This window comes from Hemiscyllium ocellatum, chromosome 3 (assembly GCF_020745735.1).
Source record: "Hemiscyllium ocellatum isolate sHemOce1 chromosome 3, sHemOce1.pat.X.cur, whole genome shotgun sequence".
Lineage (NCBI taxonomy): Eukaryota > Metazoa > Chordata > Chondrichthyes > Orectolobiformes > Hemiscylliidae > Hemiscyllium > Hemiscyllium ocellatum.
This window is the reverse complement of record NC_083403.1, coordinates 108,560,035-108,577,663: the sequence shown is the minus strand read 5'-3', so window position 1 is coordinate 108,577,663 and position 17,629 is coordinate 108,560,035. Positions and strand designations below refer to the sequence as shown.

The window sequence follows — 17,629 nt, the reverse complement described above, 5'->3', positions numbered from 1 at the left end:
AGTATAAAAGCAGAGGGGTTTTGCTAAAACTACACATGGCACCAGTCAGCCCACTGCCAGAATACTGTGAAGAGCTTTGGTTTCCCCCCCTCTTGTCTCAGGAAAGATATATTGCTTTTGGATGCAGTCCAGAGAAGGTTCAATAGACTGATACTGAATATGAAGGTCTTTTAAGATGTTGAGTAAATTGGGCCAATACTCATTAGAATAAAGAAGAATGAGAGGCAATCTTTTTGAAACATGCACGATACTCAGGGGAGTTAGCAGGATAGTTGCTGCAAGGTTGTTTTTCTTTGGGTGAGTCTAGGACCAGAGGACATAATCTCAGGACAAGGGGTTGCACATTTAAGACAGAGATAAACAGGAATTTCTTCTCTCAGCAGGTGGTGCATCTATGGAACTCTTTACTGCAAAAGGCTGTTAAGTCTGGGTCATTAAGTGTTTTCAAGGCTGAAATAGACAGATTTTTAATCAGTAAGGGAGTCAATAATATAAAGAAAGAGTTGGAAAGTGGAGTTGAGGATTTGAAACAAAAATAGAAATTGCTGGAGAAACTCAGCAGATCTGGTCATATCTGTGGGAAGAAAACAGTTTAATATTATGACCCTGGTGACTCTTCAGCAGAACTCTTCAACAGTACTCTGCAACAGTTCTGATGAATAGCCACCAGATTTGAAAAACTGTATTCTCCCCACAGATGCTGCCAGACTTGAATTTCTCCAGCAATATTGGTTTTTGTTTTCAGAATTCCAGCATCCAGTTGTTATATTGTATAATTGAGAATGATCAGATCAGCCATGATCTCAAAATAATGGTAGAACAGACTTACCATATAGAGAATAACCATACTTCTGCTCCTAAGTTTCTTTAGACGTCCATGCTTAGAATTTTTTGAGAAATTAAAAATGAACAAAATGAAATTGAAGTGAATCATAACCTTCAGGACTTTTTAATGTAGGAAATTTGATAAAGTATCCATTTTATTCCGAGTAAGTTTTACCCATTTTTAAAGTAAGGATTTCATAGAATGTTTACAATGTTGAAGAAGGGCATTTAGTTTGTTATGACCTTGTGTAAGATAACTCAATTCAGAGTAACCTGGTGGTTAGAAAGAATAACTCAGTGCCCATGGTCCTCCAAATTCTTTTCTCTTCAGATTTTATAATCCACTGCAGAACCCTCAGGCAGCTATTTCCAGATCCAAATCACTTAGTACGTCAAAAAAAAATCCTTATGTCACCTCTTCTTTTACCAATCATCTTGAAATGGATGTACTTAAATGTGCCTAAAAATTGAAACAATATTCTATTTAAAATCCAATCAGCATTTATAAATGTCACCATAATTACCTGGCTTACATCTTACTGCATAAAGCACAGGTTCTATGTGTCCTATGTAAGAGACTACATTTTTCATTTTTTTGGGACTGTAAACCGAAGTGGAAGTTGGACTGAAAATCAAGAAAGTTTTGCAACTTGAAAATCAAGTGTTGCATATTGTTGAGCGATGTAAGAAAATGTTGCTTTTGGAAGCAAAACACGAGGGAGAATTTGAGATTGAATGGCAGAGAGTTTTTTGAAGTTAATTCAGTCTGGCAACAGCCCTCTGATTGGTTAGGCTACAGAGTGTTTAAAAAGTTGTAAATGCCAGAAGATTAAGCAGACAATGAGAAACATCCAGAGCCTGCAGACAAAGAGCATCTCTTCCTCCATGAGGAGGAAAAGAAAAAAAATCCAAGAAAGCTTAAAAGTAAGAATTCATTAAGATCCAAAGTCACCCAATCAAATGTTGCACAATTATGGTTGTCCTTTGATTCAAAGTGTTTCATAATTGCAAAAATAGTATCGGTGTTGAACCATTTGTCTTTTATCTGACTTAATTATGATTGTGGGTTTTGAAGGAGTATTGTTTAAGTTACATAAATTAGAAGTCCTTTCTTTTCACTGTTCAAGTTGTGTACTACAGTAAAGTTTTTTATTACTTGTTTCTGAAGTAACCTGGTGTGAATTGCATTTTCCAAGTAGCAGTCAGTTAGGCAAATTGGCATTTTGGTACTCTTCTTGGAAAGTTATATATTTTGTGACGACCTTTGGGAAAAAAATGGGGTACAATTGTTGATACTCTTTTCCTAGTTAAGTTGTGGCTCTAAGCAACAACTTTTTTTGATGTATCTGACTGCCTTCAATGATTTGTGCAAGTATTCCTTCAGACCTTTTGTTCCTCCACCCATTTTACAATTGTATCCTTTTTTTAAAAAAAAGAATTCTTCCTATCAAACACATCACTTGACACTTCTCTGCAAATAATTTCTTCTTGCATGTGAATATCTATTCCATCAGCCTATGCCCCCTGTAAAAACGCCATCCCATATTCCCAATTCCTTTGTCTCCGCCGCATCTGCTCCCAGGAGGACCAATTCCAACACCGCACAGCCCAGATGGCCTCCTTCTTCAAGGACCGCAGATTCCCCCCAGACGTGATCGACGATGCCCTCCACCGCATCTCCTCCACTTCCCGCTCCTCCGCCCTTGAGCCCCGCTCCTCCAACCGCCACCAAGACAGAACCCCACTGGTTCTCACCTACCACCCCACCAACCTCCGCATACAACGTATCATCCGCCGCCATTTCCGCCACCTCCAAACGGACCCCACCACCAAGGATATATTTCCCTCCCCTCCCCTATCAGCGTTCCGCAAGGACCACTCCCTTCGTGACTCCCTCGTCAGATCCACACCCCCCACCAACCCAACCTCCACCCCCGGCACCTTCCCCTGCAACCGCAGGAAATGTAAAACTTGCGCCCACACCTCCACACTCACTTCCCTCCAAGGCCCCAAGGGATCCTTCCATATCCGCCATAAGTTGACCTGTACCTCCACACACATCATCTATTGCATCCGCTGCACCCGATGTGGCCTCCTCTATATTGGGGAGACAGGCCGCTTACTTGCGGAACGCTTCAGAGAACACCTCCGGGCCGCCCGAACCAACCAACCCAATCACCCCGTGGCTCAACACTTTAACTCTCCCTCCCACTCCACCGAGGACATGCAGGTCCTTGGACTCCTCCACCGGCAGAACACAACAACACGACGGCTGGAGGAGGAGCGCCTCATCTTCCGCCTGGGAACCCTCCAACCACAAGGTATGAATTCAGATTTCTCCAGTTTCCTCATTTCCCCTCCCCCCCACCTTGTCTCAGTCGGTTCCCTCAACTCAGCACCGCCCTCCTAACCTGCAATCCTCTTCCTGACCTCTCCGCCCCCACCCCACTCCGGCCTATCACCCTCACCTTGACCTCCTTCCACCTATCCCACCTCCATCGCCCCTCCCCCTAGTCCCTCCTCCCTACCTTTTATCTTAGCCTGCTTGGCTCTCTCTCTTATTCCTGATGAAGGGCTTATGCTCGAAACGTCGATTTCTCTATTCCTGAGATGCTGCCTGGCCTGCTGTGCTTTGACCAGCAACACATTTGCAGCTATATCATCTTGAGTCTATCACTATCCATATCTCATTATGGCTAGGTTGTGTCATTTGCACATTTTGAAATTATGTCCAATTCTGTTATATAAAATGAATTAACTTGCCATCAAAGGAGGATTGGCCCAGTAAACATTTGGCCTCTGGGTCAGTATTGCACTAGATTTTATACTAGCCGTATAACATTAATTATTACTTCTAATCTGACTGGACCATGCTCAATGTGCCAAGAAGATCTTTTGAAGAATAATAGCTTCTAATGTTACAGACAGTTTTTAATGAAAGGAACCATACATGGCTGCGTTCTTGAGAGAAATCTATTACTATAAATAAACTGTGTTGTGGTTGTGTTCGCCGAGTTGGGAATTTGTGTTGCAGACGTTTCACCCCCTGTCTAGGTGACATCCTCAGTGCTTGGGAGCCTCCTGCGATGCGCTTCTATGGTGTTTCCGCCGGCATTTATAGTGGTTTGTCTCTGCCGCTTCCGGTTGATTCCTGATTTGTGCTACATTAACTATTCCGAGCAGATGGCATATTGGATTAGGAAAGGAAGAAAATTAGCAAGATTCCTTTCTGTTTACAAACCGACATCTGGTTCTGTAAATATACTGTGAACAGGATTAAACTGTGGTCACGCGCTTCATATCTGTGTTCACTGTTGAGGATTAAAAATGAATTGGAATCTTCTGGGATAAAAGAAAATTGGAGACAAAAACAATGCTAGCAGAAGCAATAAGAAATTGATTGTTATTTCTGCACATCTGAAAGAAAGTAGCTCTTATACAATCTCAAGGCACAAAATATGATTTACAATCAAGAGTAAATTCAAGCAATCCTTTAAAGATTCAACAAGTTTTATCAAATGGTTTCAAAGTTTTGGTTTTGAGACAATAACTTAATATCTTTACCACTGATGTCATTCCTTTTGATAAAAAAAACTCAAGAAATAATCCAGAATCCAGAATCACTCTCTCGGCGAAGCAGGTAACGGCTGTCTGGTGGTGTTTTTTTAAGTCGCGGGTATAGTCCAGTTTTTGTTTTTTAACGGTTAAAATTTAAAGTTTTTTTTAAGCGCCTAGCGGACCCGGAAGCTGGTGTCGCGCTAGCTTACCTGGGAAGGTTTTTTTTTCTTATATAAGCGTGCAGGCGAGGAACCCTAGGCACTACAGGGGTAGACCCTCCTCTAAACTAATAATAAGACCCGTTGTGGTAAGCAGGTAAGTGCTGCATTTTGCTTGTTTGTTTCTTTAGATCTAGTTTTTAAAGTTTACCTTTTAGAGGGATGGCAGCGAAGGCAGTGCAATGTTCCTCTTACAATATGTATGAGGTGAGGGAAGCCATTAGCGTCCCTGCTGATTACACTTGCAAGAAGTGCACCCATCTCGAGCTCCTCCAAGACCGTGTTAGGGAACTGGAGCTGGGGTTGGATGAACTGCAGATCATTCGGGAGGCAGAGGTGGTCATAGATCAGAGCTTTAGGGAAGTAGTTACTCCGAAAGTTATAGAGAAATGGGTGACAGTGAGGGGGAGTGGGAGGAAGCAGCCAGTGCAGGGACCCCCTGCGGTCATTCCCCTCAAGAACAAGTATACCGTTTTGGATACTTGTGGGGGGGGGGGGGATGACTTACCAGGGGTAAGCAACGAGGTTCAGGCCTCTGGCACGGAGCCTGTCCTCATTGCTCAGAAGGGAAGGGTGGAGAAAGGTAGCGCGATAGTTATTGGGGACTCGATAGTGAGGGGCACAGATAGGCGGTTTTGTGAGGGCGACAGAGACTCACAATTGGTATGTTGCCTCCCAGGTGCAAGGGTATGTGATGTCTCTCATCGTGTTTTCCGGATCTTTAAGGGGGAGGGAGAGCAGCCCCAGATCGTGGTCCACGTTGGAACCAACGACATAGGTAGGAAGATGGGTGAGGATTTTAGGCAGGCTTTCAGGGAGCTAGGTTGGAAGCTCAGAGCTAGAACGAACAGAGTTGTTGTCTCTGGTTTGTTACCCGTGCCACGTGATAGAGAGTCGAGGAATAGGGAGAGAGAACAGTTAAATGCGTGGCTACAGGGATGGTGCAGGAGGGAGGGATTCTGGTTTCTGGACAACTGGGGTTCTTTCTGGGGAAGGTGGGACCTCTAAAAACAGGATGGTCTACACCTGAACCTGAGGGGCACCAGTATCCTTGGGGGGAGGTTTGCTAGTGCTCTTTGGGAGGGTTTAAACTAACTCTGCAGGGGCATGGGAACCTGGACTGTAGCTTTAGGGTGCAGGACCTGGAGTGTAGGGAGGTTAGGAACAAGGCATCGGTCTCGAAGAAGGGTGCCTGTAAACAGGAAGGTGGCTTGAAGTGTGTATACTTCAATGCCAGAAGTATACAAAATAAGGTAGGTGAACTTGCAGCGTGGGTTGGTACCTGGGACTTCGATGTTGTGGCCATTACAGAGACGTGGGTAGAACAGGGACAGGAATGGCTGTTGCAGGTTCCAGGGTTTAAATGTTTTGGCAGTGTCAGAGATGGGGGTAAAAGAGGTGGAGGTGTGGCATTGCTTGTCAAGGATAGTATTGCAGCGGTGGAAAGGACGATGGAGGAAGACTTGCCATCTGAGGTAGTTTGGGCTGAGGTTAGAAATAGGAAAGGTGAGGTCACCCTGTTAGGAGTTTTCTACAGGCCTCCTAATAGTCCGAGAGAAGTAGAGGAAAGTATTGCGAGGATGATTCAGGAGAAGAGTGAAAGTAGCAGGGTGGTTGTTATGGGGGACTTTAACTTCCCAGATATTGACTGGGAAAGCTATAGTTCGAGTTCGTTAGATGGGTCGGTGTTTGTCCAATGTGTGCAGGAGGGTTTCCTGACACAATATGTAGACAGGCCAACAAGAGGTGAGGCTATACTGGATTTAGTTCTAGGTAATGAACCAGGCCAGGTGTTAGACTTGGAGGTAGGTGAGCACTTCGGGGACAGTGACCACAACTCGGTGACTTTTACTCTAGTGATGAAGAGGGATAAGTGTGCACTACAGGGCAAGAGTTATAGCTGGGGGCAGGGAAATTATGATGCGGTGAGGCATGACTTAGGATGCGTGGATTGGAAAAATAGGCTTCAAGGGAAGAACACAAATGATATGTGGAGATTGTTCAAGGAACAGCTATTGGGTGTCCTTGATAAGTATGTACCAGTCAGGCAGGGAGTAAAGGGTCTTGTGAGGGAGCCGTGGTTTAATAAGGAATTGGAATCCCTTGTGAAAGGGAAGAGGGCGGCCTATGTAAAGATGAGGCGTGAAGGTTCAGTTGGGGCAATTGAGAGTTATAAGGTAGCCAGGAAGGATCTAAAGAGAGAGCTAAGAGCAGCGAGAAGGGGACATGAAAAGTCCTTAGTTGGTAGGATTAGGGAAAACCCAAAGGCTTTCTATAGGTATGTCAGGAATAAAAGGATGACTAGGGTAGGTATCGGTCCAGTCAAGGATAGTAGTGGGAAGTTGTGCGTGGAGGTGGAGGAGATTGGGGAGACACTAAATCAATACTTTTCGTCAGTATTCACTCAGGAACAGGACACTGTTGCTGATGTGAATATTGAGTCACAAGTGATTAGAATGGATGGCCTTGAGGTATGTAGGGAAGAGGTCTGGGGAATACTGGAAAGGATGAAAATAGATAAGTCCCCTGGGCCTGATGGCATTTATCCTAGGATCCTCTGGGAAGCTAGGGAGGAGATAGCGGAGCCATTGGCCTTGATTTTTATGTCGTCATTGTCCATGGGAATAGTGCCAGAAGACTGGAGGATAGCGAATGTGGTCCCTTTGTTCAAGAAGGGGAGTAGGGATAGCCCGAGTAACTATAGGCCAGTGAGTCTCACTTCTGTTGTGGGCAAAGTCTTAGAGAGAATTGTAAGGGATAGGATTTATGAACATCTGGATAGGAATAATGTGATCAAGGATAGTCAGCATGGTTTTGTGAAGGGCAGGTCGTGCCTCACAAACCTTATTGAGTTCTTTGAGAAGGTGACCAAGGAAGTGGATGAGGGTAAAGCAGTAGATGTGGTGTATATGGATTTTAGCAAGGCGTTCGATAAGGTACCCCATGGTAGGCTAATGCAAAAACTACAGAGGTATGACATTGAGGGTGCATTAGAGGTTTGGATTAGGAATTGGCTGGCTGGAAGGAGACAGAGGGTAGTAGTTGATGGTATAGGTTCATCTTGGAGTGCAGTTACTAGCAGTGTTCCACAACGATCTATTTTGGGACCATTGCTGTTTGTCATTTTTATAAATGACCTGGAGGAGGGGCTTGAAAGCTGGGTGAGCAAGTTTGCGGATGACACGAAAGTCGGCGGAGTTGTGGACAGCGAAGAAGGATGTGGCAGGTTACAGCGGGATATTGATAAGTTGCAGAGCTGGGCAGAAAGGTGGCAAATGGAGTTTAATGTAGCTAAGTGTGAAGTCATTCACTTTGGTAGGAGTAACAAGATGATGGATTATTGGGCTAATGGTAGGCTACTTGGTAGTGTGGATGAGCAGAGGGATCTTGGTGTCCATGTACACAGATTGCTGAAAATTGCCACCCACATAAATAGTGCTGTAAAGAAGGCATATGGTGTACTGGGCTTTATTGGTAGAGGAATTGAGTTCCGGAGGCCTGAGGTCATGTTGCAGTTGTATAAGACTCTGGTGCGGCCTCATCTGGAGTATTGTGTGCAGTTTTGGTCGCCATACTATAGGAAGGATGTGAAGGCATTGGAACGAGTGCAGAGGAGGTTTACCAGGATGTTGCCTGGCATGGTAGGAAGATCGTATGAGGAAAGGCTGAGGCACTTGGGGCTGTTCTCATTGGAGAAAAGAAGGTTTAGGGGAGATTTGATAGAGGTGTACAAGATGATTAGGGGTTTAGATAGGGTTGACAGTGAGAATCTTTTTCCGCTAATGGAGTCAGCTGTTACTAGGGGACACAGCTTTAAATTAAGGGGTGGTAGGTATAGGACAGATGTTGGGGTAGATTCTTTACTCAGCGGGTTGAGTGTTCATGGAATGCCCTGCCAGTAGCAGTGGTGGACTCTCCCTCTTTATGGGCATTTAAGCAGGCATTGGATAAGCATATAGAGGTTATTGGGCTAGTGTAGGTTAGGTAGGCTTTGGTCGGCGCAACATCGAGGGCCGAAAGGCCTGTACTGCGCTGTATTTTTCTATGTTCTATGTTCTAATGTTCAAGGATGTTCGCTTCTTCCAAATTGCATACTTATAAAGCAATTTGCTTCTTGGGTTTACTCTCTGATGATGAAGGTTAGGTCCACAAAGGGGACACGAATCCTCCTTGGACAATAATGCCATCAGTTGTATTTTGGTTATAATATTCCCATCTCAATAATAACAAATTTGAGTATTACTGAAAAAAGACATTTTATCAAACTTTTTTGTCTTGCAATCATCAGGATGTTTTACAAGAATCAAAAAGTGTGATGCCAGAAAAGGACAGGTTAAGCAGCATCTGAGGAGTAGGAGAGTTGACATTTTGGGCATAAGCCCTTCATCATGAAGAAGGGCTAATGCCCAAAACGTCGACTCCCCTGCTCCTTCTGACCTGCTGTGCTTTTCCAGTGCCACACCTTCAATTCTGATCTCTAGCATCTGCATACCTTACTTTCTCCCATTATACAAGAATACCAAATCAAGAGAAAAACCACATTTAATGCTGCATGAGTTGCGTAGGCTAATTGGTTGCAAGTGGGCATTGATTGGTAGAGCCATGGAGAATGCACCCATTAATGGTAATTGACATTTAACAGCCAGGTTTAAATTTTAAACTAGGCTACTTGATTCTGATTTGTCAAGGAACTGCCCTGAAAAATTAACCAATAGGACTCTCTGGAATTCTAAATTAAGGAAATTTGTCTCAAGCTGATTTTAACATACGCATATTCAGAGTTCCTAAGATCAAGCAGTCAGTGCTCCTTTATTAAATCAAAACTAAGACTTAGTTTGGTGGGTCATTGGGATGCCAAATCTGAACTTTTACAACTCTACATCGTCACTTCCCATATCTATAAGCTCACACAACTAGTTAATTGGCAATTCGTCCAGAACTTGGTAAGAGAGATGAGCTGAAAATATCAGAAAAGTTTTAAGTGGAAAGAGTATTCGATGAAGCTTATCACAGATGACCTTTCCAATTCTGTTAACCATTAAAGTAGGAATAAAACCATAATTTATGTAACATAAGCAAGATATTTATGGGTAATGAGTTAAACTATTCAGAAACGTGTAACCTCATCCAATTATAATTTTAATATAACAAACCAAATTCATTGCTACAAGCTTTATTAGATGAGGAACAGTCTTAAAAGCCTTGGGGTGAGAGTTAGTTAATCAACGATCCCTGAACTCTACCATCCACAACTCTACCATCCTGAGTTAATTGTAGCAGTGGCTGAAAAAGAAAATCTAATTTTTAAAAATATGCTTATATTGTCAGGATTGTTCTCAAAATAGAAACCCAGCTGAAGTTATGAGATTTTGTTAATTAAGCTAGTTTTTTTTTAAGCAGTTTGAAAAAACACTATAGACATTTCACAAATAAAAGTTAATCTAGGAATGAACTGTTATTGTGATTTACAAAAGAAAATCAAGGCAAAGTGGAGCTGCTCAATACACCTGTTTGATAGATAATCCAAAGCAAAAGCTACTTTGCCACTTAAAAAGAACCAGGATCTTTCCTTAAGAGGAGTGAACTCTCCTTAAGAACTATGTCTCTGACCAACTTTTTGGTTAAATGAGTCTGAATATCTCGTGCAGTTCAGCATCAATTTTTATTCAACAATACTACTCCAAATTGGATACTTTTATCGCTGCAGCTGATGTTACCTCTGGGCAAGCCAGATCCCAGAATTAAAGCTTTCCTGACAAATTGATTCCTATGTACTTCTCAATACAACCACCTAACAATTAATTAAAATCCAGAGAAATTTCTCTTCCCTATCAAATCTGTAGCTTTGACTTAAATACTTTTTCTTTGGCTCCTGTTCTGAGCTACAAAGCCTTTTCCTGTATATTCACGTAACCGAGATCTTAGCAACATTCTCTCTAATATTCTTACCAGCAGCATGGATTTCCAAAACCTATGCACAACACTGACTTCTGGATCTGCACATGCAGCCACACAGCTTACAGGGAGAAAACGCTGGATCTTAGACTTTCTAAGTCCTTCAATAGCCGATGGAGTTCCAATTCAACATTCCTGGTCTAGATGTTTTCACAAACTGAAACCCTTACTGAGATAACTTACTGCTATAACCGTTCTGAACAAATCTTTTTCTCAGAGGAACTATTCTTATATCTGACTTCAGACAGATCTCCAAACTGTCTTTTCTATATTTTCTTTAAAAGAAAATGCTTATCCAAGCTTCAACAAGCTAATGGCTTAAGCAAAACCCCACATTGTCAACAACTTTCAATTAACCTTCCAGGAGGCCTCCAGTTATTGACTCTAACACATACTAGCTTAAAATAATAGTTCCAAAAAGACAGACCTAAATAATTATTAAACCCCCTTACAAAAAAAACCAACACATCACCAGTCTGAAGTCCAAACTTTAAAAAGATGTTATTTCTAGATATAAAAATATCAATTTTCATCATGGTTGCCATGTAAATTGGTGTTAGTAATTTATTATGGACATCAGATGCTGCTTCCAAACTGCAAACATCAGAACGTTGCAATGTGGGCATACAAGTTGTTTATTTTTATTCCTTTTGTTACATGAAGTTGTTAGAGGATATCATTCAGTAGTGACTATTGCTTTCCAGTACTATATTTTTGCTGAAACAAATCTTTTTAAAGATTCCCTAGAGCATGGAAACGGGCCTTTCAACCCAATAAGTCCACACCCATCCTCCGAAGAGTAACCCACCCAGACTCATTCCCCCACATTTACCCCTTGCTAATGTGCCTATCACTATGGGCAATTTAGCATGGCCAATTCGTCTGACCTACACATTGTTTGGAATGTGGGAGGAAACCGGAGCACCCAGAGGAAACCACTCAGACACGGAGAATGCACAAATTCCACACAGTCGTCAGAGATTGGAATCGAACCCAGGTCTATAGCACAGTGAGGCAGCAGTACTAACCACTGAGCCACCGTGCCATTCTTCTTAGAATGTAAGCAATATGAGCAAAACAGCATTTATTGCTCAACCTTGATTACCCACAAACTGTTAACTAAAGTTGCAGGATTAGAATCACATTGATAGCAGATTCCTTGCTCTAAAGGATGTTTTCTGTAGTCTACAACTCAAACAGGTTGTTTGGCTTAATCAGTGCATGTTGCTGTTTATTCTCCATGGCAAGCAGTAATGAAACTCATTTTGAACCTATTTATTAGTTTAATCAGCCCATGCCAACACTAATGTGAAAAGTTGAGTTTCTAGGCTAGTCCCATCACGACAAATTATTTATAAATAGTGTGGTAGGAGTTTTAATTAAGTCCTTTTCGGTCTATCAATCATCCATGCTTTAGAAATTAGTGGTCAAATAGATTAATTCTGCAGAGGTGGCTTGCTTTCTAGGTTAAGTATGGTAGCACTTACCTGTTTGATAAAAGGCTTACTTAAGGCTCTAATCTAGAAATTTATTTCATGCAACAAGTGTTTGTAGCTTATGATAATATTTGGTCCAAGTGAGTCATTTTAAGGAATTATAAACTGGAAAATCAGCTACAATTATAATAATTTTTATTCTTTAAATGTGGCACAAAACTGAACATCCTTAAAATCTTTTTAACTATAGATAAATGATGCCACCCCCATCGATATTCTCAAAACATTTGCTTTGAACCACTTGGAGCGATTACTACATTTCTGCTTATGAACAAGCATAGTTGTATTTATATGCAATATAATTATATATTACAAGCAATATAATTGGGGTATAGTTTAGCTAAAATCAATACATCAGTATAAAAGTACTATTGTTGTAAATGAACATTTATCACATGTTTAGTGTTGTGACTAGCTTCACCATCCCAAGGAAATGGGGAAACTGTTCCTTTCGGCTGTAGCTTCCTTTTTTAAGATATAAATATTTAATGTTTTCTTAACAGGCTTTTTAAGATGCAGCAGTCTCACTTGTTTTTCACCTCAACAGTGGAAAACAGATTACCCAATTCTGGAGTTTACAGCTGTCTGATTAGAGGGGCCATGACTACAAGAAATATTCATGAAATGCAGTTTCTCGGAATGCATTCCCTCAAATCTATTCAGCTGTAATACAGATGATCTGCAGTCTTACCCATCTGGTCTAAATACCTCAATTTCCTTATCAAGTAAAACCAACTGATCTTGCAGTCATAGACTTTTTGGGAAAAGGTGATAGATTTTAACCTAGCTCTATCTTAAAGTTGTGCACATTTGTTCTAAATTTTCCACCAGAGGAAATAATTTTCTGTATTCTATGTAATTATCTTTTAAAACACTGGTATAATATCATAAAACTTCAAATTGCAAGGAAATACAAGTTTATTAAACATATCTTCCATGTAACTCTTTAATACATTGTATTATTCTATTAAATCTGTACTCTACCCTTGTCAAAACTACAAGCTTATGCATAACTCCTCTGCTGTATCTGAACTCTCTCAAAGTCACTTTCATCAATCACCTCTGTATTTGCTAACCTACACTGATTTACTGACCACAAGTTCAAATTTCTTAATTCTCTCCATTGCCTCTTCTCTCCTCTCTTTATATTTCTAACTTTTCAGCTCTACAACCCTGTGATAACGGTTATCTCCGGTTCTTTCACTAGTGGTGCTGTGTCTTCAGCTATCTAGCCTTATGCTCTAGAATTCCATCCTGAAAATCTCTTTTCTTTGCACATTTAGGCCAAATTATTGCCAGATTACACTTTTTTGCACATTTGGCATCAATGTATATACGTGTACATTTACTGTTCGTGATTTCTGAACCTGTCTATCCAAATCCTCTTTACTATTTCACACAAAAATATTTGGATTGGTCAATCCTGGTTCCAAAGTGGATGACCTCACTCTTAATTCCATCTGCCACTATCTTATCCACGCATCTAATCTGTCTGTCCTCCTATAACCATCTGGAATCATCTATGTTGCCTGCAATTATCATTTGCAAATTTAGGTAAATAGTTGTCTACTCATTGATGCATATTGTGAAAGGGTAATGCCCCAGTACAAACCCCTATGGAACATGCCAATAATTAGAAAATAAATCCTTTATTTCTCACAACATCCACCTCTCAGGATTCCTGCAGTTCCACTTAATTTTACTTAAACTCAATCTTCTGCACAGAACTTCTTCAAATGCCTTTTGAAAGTCCACCACAGACAACATCCAGAGACATTTTCCTATCTAACATACTAAAACGTTTCTCAACATAGTTAGCTAGATTATTCAGATATCTAGAATCTCTGATCAGCTCACTAAAGTCAGACTGAAGATTTGAACAAATGATAGTTATGAGGAATGTAATTGGAATTGGTCATTAATGTAGGTGATTTTCTGGTTTCTGTGAACAAATTGACATTTCCAATCCAAAAGGCACAAAAAAAGGGAAAACTTTGGAAAATTGATTCTAATATCCCAAAATGGAACCTATCAGTTCTTGGTGATTTATTGATCTGAAGTTGCATTTATTTACAGTAAATAAATGGAAATGGTGACATCACATTCCTTTCCAGTAATAAAAATGGTTATGCTACTATAAAAATCACATGAATAAATCCATCATTCAAGACACTAGCACAGCACACATTCAGACCTTTACCATTGTCTACCTGCTGGTGTCTCTCTCACTGACCTTCTCTCTCACACACACACACACTCTTCCCCCTCCCCTCATGTGGCTTTCACTCTAACTTACTCTGACCATTATGCCTAATGTGCAATTGCTAGGTTTAAAGGTGAGAGGGTAAATGTTTAAAGGCGTGTGGCAGTTTTATTTTTAAACACATGGTGGTAGAAATCTTGAACACTGCCAGGGGAGGTGGTAGAAGCAGATACAATAACAATATTCAACAGACATTTAGACAAACACATGAACAGGCAGGGAATATAAGGATACAGACAGTGTGTAGGCAGATGTAATTCATTTAGATCGGCATCATGGTCAGTGCAGAAGTGATGGGCTGAAGTGCCTGTCCCTGTGCCATACCATTCTATGTTCTAATATCACATTCTTCAGCCCCAAAACTGATTTTGCATGTACTTAACATACAGGTTGGTCCCCCTTTCCAACCATGACATGCTATACTGACTTGAGTAGCACTCAGCCTTAAATATTTCATCCCACAAATGCATATTTTCTTTTACTGGTATCTTTCCCCTGGGCATAACCAGACAATATTGCAAAGACACTTGGAAGTTTAAGTCATGCCCGCTGCATTAGATGCTAATCACATTTGAAAATGACCACAACCATGCTAGCAGTTTAATTATACTTTGGGCATACAAGTCAAACCCTCAATTTTGAAGTTTCAAGGTTGACGTACACCCCAAAATGTACAAATTATTCAGTGTACCATTTCATTCCTTTATTAAATAAATTACAAAGTTTGGAAATTGTAGATGCTGTTTGATTTCAGCACAAAATTTACACCATTAAAATGTTTACCTCATTCATGTAATTTTAAGTTCCGTTATACCATTATTCTTTATAGTTTATCCTAGTTTATGTGGAAAATATATAAAATTTTTGTTTAATAATTCTACCTGTTTAATTTCTTTCATATTCCTTTATTTCCCCAGTATTGCTTTTTCTAGCTCTCCCTGTCTGCTGGATTTCTACTTTATGTGCAGGGTTTTTCTTTTAGCTTGATGCCATCTTTTTTTTCAGTTTACTGGTCTGAATCTATCATGATAGCATACAGTTGGATGCATTGTTTGATTATCAATATACAAATTGGACTGTACTTGACACAAATGTGGGTTTCACAATGACAGTCTTAAAATTAAAGGCAGTGTTATCTCACAATGACTCTTGTCATCAGGAAATCCTTTGGATAAGTTAAAAGGACCAATCTGGTCACTGTTATAAACGCAAGACATCACATTTTATACCAGGAACAAAAATTGATATCTAACCATGGTCAGCATGAATAGTTGGACCAAAGGATCTGTTTCCATGCTGTATGACTATAACTCTATAATAATGACTAAATAGATGATTTTTCACTAAGAGTCTATTTTATTCCTTCATTACCAATTTATGGACAGTTTTTGAAAGTTGTACATATTCAGTTTCAGCATTTAAAATTTACACAAAAATACTTTGTTAACTTTTTTTTTAAAAAGTTGTAGAATTCATGGATTAAGCACAATAGGGGGATACAATTAGATAATCTGCTAACTATTGTTGGCAGTAAGAAAAGAAAAGATCAGCAATGTAAAGGACAATGAGTAAGTCCAGGTCACATGGCAATATAACAATGGACAGAGGCACTTTTAGGTCACATGATTTAAGTACAAAAGGTCACAGGCAAAATATTTAGTTATTAATTGCCCAAGACTGGATTTCACCTTTTCCAAAAATGGTGAAAAACACAGCACCAAATATATCAATAGCAGCAGCAATGTAGAATACAGTTCGCCATTGTGCAATTGTATGCTGTGGAGTAAAAGAGAAAAGCAAAAATAAACACTAATTCTGATTAAGAAAGCATCTGCAGAATCTATTAAATTTAAAATGAACAGGCAAATCCCCTTGTCATTAGCTATGTTAGTTTGTGAGAAGACAGCAGCATAATCCTTATAAGATAAATATGTTATAAACTAATTTTGCAAACAGTTTGATTTCATAACAGTGACTTCATTAAATACAAAGGAAATTTCACTGGATGGTCTTGCATATTATCAAATTAGAAAAATTTCTTTATGATACATCATGCTGCTTTATTCAGGACAGTTCTACTTAACAAACAAATATGATTTTCTAGCTCAGTGACTCAGCATTTCAAACTGCTAAATTGATAACATTATACAATAATTTCAACGACTAGAACTAAATTCTAAAATTATGTAAATAATATTTATTATTTGAAAGAGGATGTAATGTTTTGTTTGCCCTGTGATTTATTTGAAACAACTGTTTATTTCATTGTTTTCAAACATACAAATACAGGCCAAAATAGTTTGCTGAACGTGGAAGTTGACAGTGCAAGATTTCTCACTTGGTAAGCATACAGAAATTTATACTTACACTGTGTGTCAAGGTTTTGGCAATAACTGGTCCTACCATTCCTGGTATAGTAGCAAACGTATTTGTGATTCCAAGCAAAATTCCTGCGTACCTGGTTATTAAGTATCAAATTTAATTTCCTTAATGTGTATACAAAAAACTGCAAAAGTTAAAGATTTCCTGTTCCCCTCCAAAACATTACTCAATAATATACTTGATGACTGGGAGACCAAGATTCCAACACCAGTTTGGTTCTGTTTTCAACCAACAACAAACTCTAGACTGGGTAGTACAATGGTAGTGAACATTGGAACACTAATCACAATGTACAAAATGGTAGGAAAAATGGAACTTGTGTAAATCTTATTACTTCAATCAGCTCCTAATATATGCGATGCTGAACAGTGAATAACTAAGGCGACGGCAATTTGGTCATCCTAGAGAGAGAGAAGCTTGTAGAACTATAAATAAACTATAAACTATAAACACAAGCAGGCTATCTCTGTCCTAAACTTTTATCACAGAAATCAGAATAAAGTCATCCACCTCAAATATTTATTCAGTTTTCCTTACACAGATACATGTATAATTGTCTGTCCCTCAACTGCCCTCCCTCTTCTCCCCCTCTACCCACCTTGCCCCATTTCCCTAGAAAGGAAAATAATGCATAAAGAAGCTTGAGATTACAAATATTCCAAAGTGCAGATACTACAAATGTCTCTTCAAGTTGAATTTTAAGACAACTATATTGAAAAATCATCATATAGTTTATTTTTGGGCTGCCTTATAGCAATAAACAAAGGGAGGGAAGAAACAGCAGTTGTGTTTTTTATTAAAAATCTGAGAAATTTCAAAAAAGTTTTGGTTTGGGGCTTTTGTTGAAAATGGAGAGGAGAGCTTTCAATAGGTTATTGAAGTGGTTGATACCTAGGCGTTGTATTGGATGAAAAAACTGCCATATTTGAGAC

General features: G+C 39.8%; 1 protein-coding gene and 1 long non-coding RNA gene across 3 annotated transcripts in view; one reads left to right on the top strand and one right to left on the bottom strand.

Moving 5' to 3' along the window:
• LOC132834139 (uncharacterized) overlaps positions 1–17,629 on the top strand; it is a 53,802-nt gene that overhangs the window by 27,655 nt on the left and 8,518 nt on the right. The window contains exon 2 of the long non-coding RNA XR_009647147.1: positions 16,605–16,656. This is a non-coding gene — a long non-coding RNA (uncharacterized LOC132834139). The remainder of the gene's footprint in view (positions 1–16,604; positions 16,657–17,629) is intronic.
• The window catches only part of slc17a5 (solute carrier family 17 member 5), a 36,232-nt gene continuing 34,254 nt past the window's right edge, over positions 15,652–17,629 (bottom strand). For both annotated transcript variants that reach the window (XM_060852759.1, XM_060852766.1), the window contains 2 exons: positions 16,683–16,773; positions 15,652–16,091 (listed from right to left, as the gene is read on the bottom strand). In XM_060852759.1, the coding sequence (XP_060708742.1) occupies positions 15,972–16,091; positions 16,683–16,773 (211 nt within the window). In that variant the 3' untranslated portion in view covers positions 15,652–15,971. The remainder of the gene's footprint in view (positions 16,092–16,682; positions 16,774–17,629) is intronic.